Below are 11,141 nucleotides of genomic sequence, written 5' to 3' on the forward strand. Positions count from 1 at the left end.
GCATCATTGGCAAGGCCAGCATTGGCTGCCCATTCATCACTGCCCTTGAACTGAGTGTATTAATTGGCCATTTCAGAGGCCAGTTCAAAGTCAATCCACATTACTGTGTGTCTGGAGTCACATGTAAGCCTGAACAGATAAGGATCACCTATTTCCTTCCCTAAAGAATATTAGTGAACCAGATTAGTTTTATGGCAATCAATAATTTCATGGCCACCTTTACTGAATTCCAGAATTATTAATTGAATTTAAATTCCACCTTGGTGGTGGGATTTGAACCCATGTCCCTTGATCATCAACCTGGGCCTCTGGATTGCTATCTAGTGACATTATTACCACTACGCCATCATCCCCCAAGACTCTTTCAAAGTCATACCACCTGAAAATGCTAGATTATTTTAATATCTAGGATGGGTTTTCTGTAGAGACACTTGACCTGACGCTGAGAATCTTGACAACATCCTGGTTGCTGATGACCCGTGCAATTGCCCTAATATGTCTACAGGAAAACAGGATATAAGTAATCTAGCCAATCAACACTCGGTAAGCCTCTTTCTATTCATTAGTGAAATGATAAAACAATTGTCATCATGTGACATTTACCAACAATAAGCCCACCAACTCTTAGCTTTAAATCATTGAACTGCAGTTCAGTTTGAGACATGGTTGTCAGAGTTGAAGCCAGTTGTGGGTAGCTCCCTTGACATTAAGGGGAACCTTTGACCAAGTATGCCACCAAGGAGACTTTGCAGAATTGAAGTCAATTGGGATCAAAGGGAAAATCCTCCAATGACAGGAGTCCTACCTGACACAAAGGAAGATGGTTGCAATTGGTGGAGGGTAATCCTCACAACTGTAGGATATCACTGTATTGTTTCTTCGGGGAAACAGCCTTGGTTCAGGCATCTTCAGACACTTCAGTAATTACCTTCACGACATTAGAAGGTCTCGCGTGATTGTTCGTTGACAATTGCACTATGTACAGCTACAATTACAATTTCTCTGATGTTAAAGCAGCTTAAGTCATCCAACAACAGGACCTGAAAAGGATCCAGGTTTGGGATGAAAAGTGGGCTGTAACATTCCATAACCGAGATAACGAGCATCTCAAAGAATAGAAAACAAAATAATCTATTCTGCACTTTTGACAACACTGTAATTGGCAAGTCCACTATCATCAACATTTTGAAGGTAGCCACTAACCAGAAACTTAACTGTATCAGCCAGATCAACAGAAGCCATAACAAGGTAGAAACTGGGTACTTTGTGACAATGGCTTACTTCATGATCTCTCAAAGACTTTTCAATCTTTACAAGACTTAAGACAGGAATGTTGTGGAATACTCAACATTCACCTTGATATGTACAGCCAAAACAACACTCAACCATCTACTTCACTGATCCCTCACTCACCGTACTCAATATCCATTCTCTCAATCACCAGCACACAGTGGCTGCAATGAACACGATCTACAGGATGCACCTCCTTTTCTGTGATTGTTATTACTGGGAAGGATAAGAGCTGTATTGTAGCAGGGGCAATATCCTAGAATTTGCTGCCCAACACCACTGTGGGGCACCATTGTACAAGGACTGCTGTGGTTCAAGGTGATGTTCTTTCACCACTTTCCCAGGGCATCTAGGAATGGGCATTAAATACAGGTTTGCTAGCATCTCATCCATCCTAAATTAAAAACAGATGGCTGTGAACGTGGGGGTGGCTGGAAAACTTATAGGAACATATTAAGGGAAGTAAGGACGAAAGTAGACCATTTAGTTCATCAAAGATGTCCCATCATTCAATGAGATCATGACTGAATCTGTGAACTAACTCCATAAACCCAACTTTGCTGTATTGCCTTTGTAACTTTGGATAATGAAAAGCATCAATCTGTGATTTAAAATGTACATTGACTCACCTATTGCCACCCCAAACCCCTAGCCATTCAGGCTATCAGGTGAATCATCCATGGAGTGGAACCACAGAGGATCTGAGTTCTCTCCCAGATTCCTACTGCCCCATGGTGAACCACAAAATGTGAGCTTTTCCAACCCTAGAAATCTCAGCCTCTCAGTAATCACACTTAACGCAAAAAACACAAATTGATGTTATGTTAAAACCTTTCAGTATCTTTTATAAACTATTGTGTGTGGGGAGGGGTGAGTGGGGATAAGCTATGGAAAGCAGTGAGCCAGATTCCTGCATCATCTTTACTGCTGAGTTCTGAATTTGAATTCAGTCCTCTGCTGGCTGTAAGAGTCCAATGTGAAATGCGTTTCTATATACTTGATCCAGTTTCTAGCTGGCATGTAGCCACAGCACAAACTACCCAAATATTTGCAGCAGCATTCAAAGAAATACACCGATGTGTCTGATGGTGAAAATCAAAAATGTTACAACGGTGCAGGAAGGAATCCTAATGTTGGGGCAAATGGGACAGTTTTTATTAAACAATGCATTACATTTTTTATGCCTCACCTGTCTATAATGCTATCAGCAGTCAGTTAGTCAGCTAGTAACAGGAAATCCAACAGGCACTTCTGTTTCTGGTTTCATGTACCGATTACAAGCTACCTTCCAAAAATGTACTGCAGTCATTCAAAAGGAATTCAGGGGCAATTAGGAATGGATAATAAATGTGCATCTCCCAAGGGACGCCCATATCTCAGCAATTAATTTTGAAATTTACTGCAATTGTACAGGGCGTTGGTGAGGCTGCACCTGGAGTATTGTGTGCAGTTTTGGTGTCCTTATCTGAAGAAGGATGGCCTTGCTATAGAAGGAGTGCCACAAAGGTTTATCAGGCTGATTCCTGGGATGGCAGATTCCTTAGTCATATGAGGAGAGACTAAGCCAGTTAGGATTATATTTATTGGAGTTTAGAAGAGTGAGAGAGGATCTCATAGAAACTTATAACATTCTAACAGGATTAGATATGGCAAACTCAGAAAGAATGTTCCGGATGGTAGTGGAGTCCAGAACTAAGGGTCATAGTTTGAGGAGAAGAGGTAAACCTTTTAGGACTGAAGTGAGCAGAAATTTCTTCACCCAGAGAGCGGTGAATCTGTGGAATTCACTACCACAGAAAATAGTTGAGGCCAAAACGTTGTGTGATTTCAAGAAGAAATTAGGTATAGCTCCTGGGGCTCAAGGGATCGAGGGGTATGGGGGAGCAGGTGAGTTTAGGATATTGAATTTGATGATCAGCCATGATCAAAATGAATGGTGGAGCAGGCTCAAAGAGCCAAATGGCCTACTCTTGCTTCTATTTTCTATGTTTCTATGTAAGAGTTGAGAGTTGGTGACCTCAGTTCCTTCAAGCAGTGTTATATTGTAACCATACTGTGAATCAGGTGGCTCATGATAAACCAGAGACATCTTAATCTGGTTATTTGAATTTAAGTCCCAGAATATAAAAGGAAAACAAATGTTTGCCAAATGCTGTACTTTTTCCTTAAGTTTACAGTTTATTTATTAGTGTCACAGTGCAACACTGCAATGAAGTTTCTGTGAAAATCTCCTGGTCGCCACGCTCCGGCGCCTGTTTGGGTACACTGAGGGAGAATTTAGCATGGCCAATGTACCTAACTAGCAGGTCTTTCGGACTGTGGGAGGAAACCCATGCAGACACTGGGAGAACATGCAGACTCTGCACAGACAGTGATCCAAGCCAGGAATCAAACCCAGGTCCCTGGTGCTGTGAGGCAGCAGTGCTAACCATTGTGCCACCTATTTGCTACTCATTCCAGACATAGATTTAAAGATACAGAAATGCACAAATTTGAAGAAAAAAATGAAAAATGCTACGGATGTACATTAGTTTATCAGGAACTGAAAGAGGGAGATAAATTCATGGTTTAAATGTTACCACTAATTAAGATTGGCCAAAAGTAAAGGGAATATTAATTCTACATTTGTTCCCTATATCAGGCCTGTACTAACACAATGGAAACATATTTTATTCCAATCACTAACATCCCTCAACTTGCTAAGCAGAAAATCTGAAATGAAAACAGAAAATGCAGAGTAGGTCAGTCAGTATCCATATTTAACTCTCTTCCCCCTCTCCCAAAGTCAGATCAGGATGTGTTGCCTCGTGCTACACTCCTACTTCTGTCTCATCTCCAGTTCCAAATCAACACCCAACATGGTGTGATGAATAGGTTCCCCTGCCTGTTCTCTGTTTTATTGAAAAGACAATAACGTCAGCTAACAAAAAAAGCTCCTTTGCCAACTGTTGCCATCTTATACTGATCATTCAAGTAGGTGTACAATCTCCCACAAACACAACCTATTGCTGGCTTCAGCCCTGATATCATTGGCTCAGATCTGATGAACAGTAATGAATATTGATTACATTCTCATGTAATGTGGTTGTAGTCCATAATGGGGTCCGAACATCATACAGCTGTGTATTTGATAACTTAGAGGTTCTAAGTTATTGTACTTTTGTTGATCAGAGTACAGCTAAGCAATTATCAACAAGTATTTGTAACCATATACCAAAAAATTCAAAAGTGAACATAAGCTGTATACTCTTAGATACACACAGATACCCTCAAAAATCCCAGCTATGATTATGAACTGAGTGGTATGGGGATAACTGATACAGAATAAACATACTTTCCTGGAGGAGGGCTAATTTCAGGAAATTGAGCTGGGAACTACCTCAGGTAAGTTGGAGCCAATGACTTGCTGGCAGGAATGTAAAAGAGCAATGGGCAGCCTTTAAAGAAGAGATGTTTCTGTGATGATTCACCATTGAGGTGTATTCCCACAAAGGGAATAAGGAGGGCAACCAAAGACAGATGAAAAAAGATGAACAGAATTGGATGAAGCAGTAAAAAGGAGTACATGACAGATGTCAACTTGACAATACAAGGCAGAATCAGGCTGAATATAAAAAGCACCAAGAAGTGAAAAATGAAATAACAGGGGAATAGGTTATCATCTAACATAATAATGAATTCAAAGGCCTTTGGCATATTAACATAACAAGGTGGTCAGAGGAATGGTGGGATCAGTTAAGGACCAACGTGATGATCTATTGATGGAGACAAAAGGCATGGCCAAGGTATTAAATGAACACTTTGCATCGAACTTCACCAAGGAAGAGGAGTTACTCAAAGTTATGGTAAACGAGGAAGTTGCAGGAATAAAAATAAATAAATGGGAGAAACTAAGAAGGCTGGAAATACTTGAAAAACATAAGTCACTCTATCTGGATAGAATAAATCTGAGGTTAGCAAGGGTAAAAACTGCAGAGGCTCTGGCCACAATCCTCCTTAGGTACGTGGGCTGTGTCAAAGTACGAGAGGATTGCAACCATTACAATCTTGTTCAAAAAGAGGGAAATGGGCAAACTTGACCAATGCAAGCCAGTCCGTATAACATCACTGGCAAGGAAACTTTTAGAAACACTAATCCAGGAGAAACTTGGGCAAGCAGGGATTAATAAAGAAGAATCAGCATGGATTTATTTGATTATTGTGTTTGATTAATTTGATTGAATTTTTGGTGCAGTAACAGAGAGAGTAGATGAGGGTAGTGCAGTTAATGTTGTGTATGCGGACCTTCAAAATGGATTTCATAAAGGACCACATATTGGGCTTATTAGAAAAAAATTGAAACCCATGGGACAAAAGGGGTAGTGCAGGCATATATATAAAACAGATTAAGGGATAGAAACAGTGATATATTGCTGCTTTTTGGACTGGAGGGAAGTATACAATGGAGTTTTCAAAGGTTTGATATTAGAGCCATTGCTTTGTTGATATACATTAATAACTTGGACTTGGAGTTAGAGGATACAATTTTGAAATTTCCAGATGATACAAAACTTGGAGGTCTGGTATCATGTCAAGAGGACATAGATAGGCTGGTAGAATGGGTGGACACATGGCAGATAAAATTAAATACAGAAAAGAATGATGTAACATCATTATAGGAAGAATAAAAGACATGCTGAATAATACAATTTTAAAGAGTGTGCAAACAGAGAGAGACCTGGAAATTGTTTCCAATCGCTGATAATTAAAGGTCATAAACTTAAAAGCAAAAGAGGCGACACGAGGAAAAGCTTTTTTCTTCAGCAAGTAGTTAGGATGTGGAATGCATTTGATGGATACAGATTCAATAGTGGCCTTCAAAAGTGAATTGGATAAATGCTTGAACGAGCAATAAAACTGCAGGGATAAGGGTTAAGAACAAGGCAGTGGGACTAACCAGATTGCTTTTTGAAAGAGCCAGTGCAAATTCCAAGGATTGAATAGTCTCCTTTTGTGCTGCATTATTACATCTGTCATGTTTAACCTCCGTACCTTTAATTATCCTGGGAGTTCTAAATTTGAATGCCATCCCATTAGGAATATATCTGCTTTATAGGCAAACTATCCTCAGTTTGATGGCCATTCATTCTTCAATTACTGTTTAGCCTACCAATTTTTGATTCTCTGCTCGATCCCTTTTCACTAAAATTAGTCCTCTTTCAGTTAAGTATTTTTGTGCCTCACCTCTTTACCATCCCAGCCTCCCTCCCAAAAGAAAACCTTCCTCCACAGCAAACTCACCTCCAATGGTGTTTGCTGCTCCTCCAATCACAGGCCGCTCATCTCCCGCATTTGCTGCTGAATAGCTCAGTGTTTGACTGGCACATTGAAAACTGGCATGGGGACTGAATAGAGAGGCTTCAGGACCGAATGCCATGGGTTTGACAAACATGCATCATATGGAGTCATGTTGATGTATCTGTGCCCTGATCAGTATTTATCCCTCAACTAACATCCCTAAAACATATTATTTTAGCATTTACCTCTGCTATTTGTGAGAGCTTGCCGATTGCAGATTGGTTGCTGTATTAGGCTGCCGTACAGATTGTGAAGTGCTTTGGGATATCCTGAGATGGGAAAAGGCACTACACGAATGCACATCCTGTCACAACCTCCGGATGTCCCTAAGTGCTTCGCAATCAATGCAGTACTTTTGGAGTGTAGAAATTTCCTACATATTGACGCAGCAATGATGAAGGAATGACTATTATGTGCAAATCCAGCTGACGTGATTGGAGTGAATGTGGAGCTGATGGCATGCTCAGAAAATTGTTGCCCTCGCCCTTGGTGATAGATGCTGCAGGGGAGGTTTGCTTGTTGTATGTACAAATGATGCACACAACTTTTTTTTATTCATAATTGGTTCTGAGTAGAATATAAAGGCAGTCACTTCTGTTTCTATGTATAATTTCACGGAGCAAAGCAGCAAATTATAAAGTCGAACAATCACAACAGGAATAGGCGCTGATTGACAAAGAGCATTATCCAATAATGTGAGTGAGTGTGTGAGGCGCTGGGCCTCACACCCCCCCCCACCCCGGGCTGACCCTTTGTCCCCAGCGGGTCAGGGAGAGAGCCACGGGCTTATTAGCATAACGTGAAGCGACCAATCGAACGAGTATATGCAAATGAAGGAGGAAATGGCGGTCAGGGATTGGTGGGCTGGGCTTGTTACATCCAAGGCCCGGCCTGCGGCTCCTCCCCCCTCCCCGCGGGGACTGAAGCGAGTGCCCAGGGAGCTGGCAGGAGCCAGTGCCGGGAGGAGCTGACAGGAGCCAGTGCCGGGAGGAGCTGACAGGAGCCAGTGCCAGGGGGAGCTGACAAGAGCCAGTGCCCAGGGAGCTGACAGGAGCCAGTGCCAGGGGGAGCTGACAAGAGCCAGTGCCCAGGGAGCTGACAGAGCCAGTGCCAAGGGAGTTGACAGGAGCCAGTGCCGGGGGGAGCTGACAGGAGCCAGTGCCCCAGGGAGCTGGCAGGCGTCAGTGCTGGGGGGAAGCTGACAGAAGCCATTGCATTTACAGAGGGAGAAAGAAGCAGGCTGCAAGCCACAAGGATTATTCGGTGCATTCTTCGCTAAGAAACCTATAGCACCTCCAGCAACTCACCCCACACCTACAAAACAGGATGACTTTTGAAGAACTCACAGGCGATCAGAAAACAGACAGGTAAAAATGCTACCAAACCAGTCGAGAGCATTTTAAACAAAGCCTCTTTTTTTGGAAAAGGTGTGAAACAATGTCTGGTTTAATATGGACAGTCTGTGTATGCAATCCTAATTCTTATGTTGCACTGACCCGTCGGTTAAATTAACAAGGTCTTTTGAATCTTGTTTTAAGACGGTCACAAATTTGCATTTGCTTGAGGCAACTTGTAACAGGGAAGAGCCAGTCTCTGGAGCTGGATCCTGTTGTATTTTTGATGAGGGAATCTAACAGTGTCTTTGTTTCTGGTTCTGCTGGTAGAATGGATGGGGTGAGAAAAGCTCTGGAAGAAGTTTTGAGTTCCGCCTTAGCGCAAGGCTGCATCACAGTTGGAGTGTACGAGGCAGCAAAACTTCTAAACGCGTAAGTGTCCATCAAGAACTAATCTTCCACACATTTTTTTACTCGCAATTTTAAAAAAGAATCATTTCAAAACCTCTACATTTTATTTGTGCTTTTTAACAGGGATCCTGACCACGTTGTTTTGTGCTTGCTGGTCACGGACGAAGGGGACGATCTGGACGTGGCTTTACAAATTCATTTTACTCTGATCCAAGCCTTTTGCTGCGAAAACGACATTAACATCATGAGGGTGAACAACATGCACCGTCTGGCTGAGATCTTGGGCGGGATAGACGGGACAGGCGAACCCAAAGATCTCCATTGCATATTGGTCACAGTAAGTATTACTCTAAAGACATCCCCTACAGTCCAGACATAGAACTGTCATCAAGAGAACTGTCATCAAACTTGAAACAAAATCTGACAGGAATCTTACTTTTGTGAAGGTTTAAATGGTGCAATTTATGGACAAGCTAAAACGGGCTTTCACTGTTCACAGACTATTTGAAATAAATCCAGGTTATTGCTAATTAACTAATCCAATCTCCCTGGAAGCAGACAAAAGGATTTATTGCAAAGACGCCCAATCGGTTTTTGATTTTTGCGGTCAGATGTAGACGATACCTGGAGATGAACTGATGTTTCTTTTTGAAGTTTTGCACCAATAGGTGGCGTGATGTAGTTCCTCTGTCGAATAACTTGTATGTGGCTCGCCAATGTAGATCATATGTGGAGTCACCGAGAGAGAATTAATGATTCAAATTGTTAATGCTGTTTGTTCTAAAAGGATAACTATTTTTCTTTATTTCAGAGTCAGGTTGCACCATGGAAAGATGCAGCGCTGAGCAAAGTCAACTGTTTTTGCAAAGAAAGTCGTTATCTGGATCAGTGGGTCCCCATCATCAACTTGCCCGAACGGTGATCCCGTTTCATCGCAATATTGGATTTAAGAGTTACAAGTGTTTGCTCAGGAGATTTTCTCTTTAGCTGCCCGAAAACTTGGCAGTGCAAAATTAAGGTTGATTTTTGTTGCTGAGGGCGGGCTAGACTGGAGTTTCGACTCTTGTGTAATTATTTTCTCTGAACACTGGACTATGACTCAGCTTCAGTTTGTGCCTGGAAACAGCGGCGATGAATAAGCAGACAGGAACTGAGGTAAAGGGTGAGCTGGTTTTTCATAGCAGAGTAATAACTGCCGGAAGAATTGCGGGGGAATTGCAACTTTCCATTTCGGGAACTGGAACAAAAAAAAGACTTGTTTTGACAAAACTGGACGGATGGATAACACAAGTGTTTGATTTCATTTAATTGTGAAAAATGCAGTATTGCTCACTAATTACAAAATGCTAAGAACCCGAGGGGGAAGTTAAAAAAACAAAGCTAAATGTGTTAAGGATTTTTATTGTACTTTAACTGCAAATAGGAATTTTCTTTGCTGTTCAGTTTTAGTATGAAATTACATAAATTATTTTGCGATTTATATAAACGGACTTTTTATTATTTATGTTTAATTGAAGGGATCGACTATTTTTTTAAACCAGTTAATAAAAATATTACTTTCATTCACCAACATCTAGACTGTTAAATGTAATTTTATTTTGTATATTACTGGGCTGTTTTAATTGGAACCAGTACACCACAATACAGTAGGATTGCCCATGTTCTAATTCCAGCCTGTTTTCACTGGGGTATATTCTTTTTACATTGCATTTGGACCAGGGCTTTCTCCTATGTCAGGGGATAGTTTGTACAGATGGGCAATGTAGAATCATAGAATCCTACAGTGCAGAAAGAGGCCATTCAGCCCTTCGAGTCTGCACCAACCACAATCCCACCCAGGCCTTATCCACATATCCCTACATATTTACCCACTAACCCTTCTAACCTATGCATCCCGGGACACTAAGGGGCAATTTAGAATGGCCAATCAACCTAGTCCGCACATCTTTGGACTGTGCGAGGAAACCGGAGCACCCGGAGGAAACCCACACAGACACAGGGAGAATGTGCAACCTCCACACAGACAGCGACCCGAGACGGGATTTGAACCCAGGTCCCTGGAGCTGTGAAGCAGCAGTGCTAACCACTGTGCTACCGTGCCGCCCGTGTAAAAAACACACCACTGCTCCGTGCAAATGAGTTGAGAACTCAGTGCGGTGACCATTTCCTTCTGCAAGATGATGTCCTGATGCATATTCACCATTAATGTTACCTCAATACCTCTGAATGCCATGTGTCCTGTGAAGAGATTGCTGAATATAAAGTGGCTGATTTCCTACTTTGATCAGCTGGTTAAAATAGCAAATAATTATATGGAAGACTGCACGTTCAGCCTCAGTCGGTGTTAACTGACAGCATAAGGAGAAGAGATGCTACAATTGGCTGCAAAGAACTCCAGGATTCGGGATAGGACATCCAGCCTGTGTCCCCACTACTGGAGCCGTTGGTGTGTACATGTAAGCTGAGGACTAGTATGCTTAGCTGTTCAAGCAGCATCTTTGGAGACAGGAAAATACAGTTTGAATTTCAGATCAATTACCTTTTGTTAGAAGCCTGACAAAAGGTCATCAATCTGAATGAATGTTAACTTTATCTACAGTTCCCCATAGATGGTGCCTGACCGGACTGTCTCCAGCATTTGCTATGTGTGTGTTTTCCTCATCCTTGCTATAAATGCCCTGGGTCAAATAGCTCTTGACATTTTCTGCCAATAATCACATGCTCAAAGCAAGAATTAGTGCACAAAATTCAACAGTCCCGAAAATGACT

The 11,141-nt window shown here is 41.8% G+C and overlaps 1 protein-coding gene across 1 annotated transcript; it reads left to right on the top strand.

Annotated features, from left to right (window-relative positions):
- The first annotated feature begins 7,734 nt into the window (after nucleotides 1–7,734).
- LOC144497922 (growth arrest and DNA damage-inducible protein GADD45 alpha-like) lies at nucleotides 7,735–9,943 on the top strand. Its single transcript, XM_078219376.1, has 4 exons — nucleotides 7,735–7,994; nucleotides 8,292–8,393; nucleotides 8,496–8,709; nucleotides 9,184–9,943. The coding sequence occupies exons 1-4, from the start codon at nucleotides 7,954–7,956 to the stop codon at nucleotides 9,292–9,294; spliced, it is 468 nt and encodes a 155-aa protein (XP_078075502.1). The 5' UTR covers nucleotides 7,735–7,953; the 3' UTR covers nucleotides 9,295–9,943.
- The last annotated feature ends 1,198 nt before the right edge of the window (nucleotides 9,944–11,141 follow it).

The sequence above is a fragment of the Mustelus asterias genome, chromosome 8 (assembly GCF_964213995.1).
Source record: "Mustelus asterias chromosome 8, sMusAst1.hap1.1, whole genome shotgun sequence".
NCBI classification, from domain to species: Eukaryota; Metazoa; Chordata; class Chondrichthyes; order Carcharhiniformes; family Triakidae; genus Mustelus; species Mustelus asterias.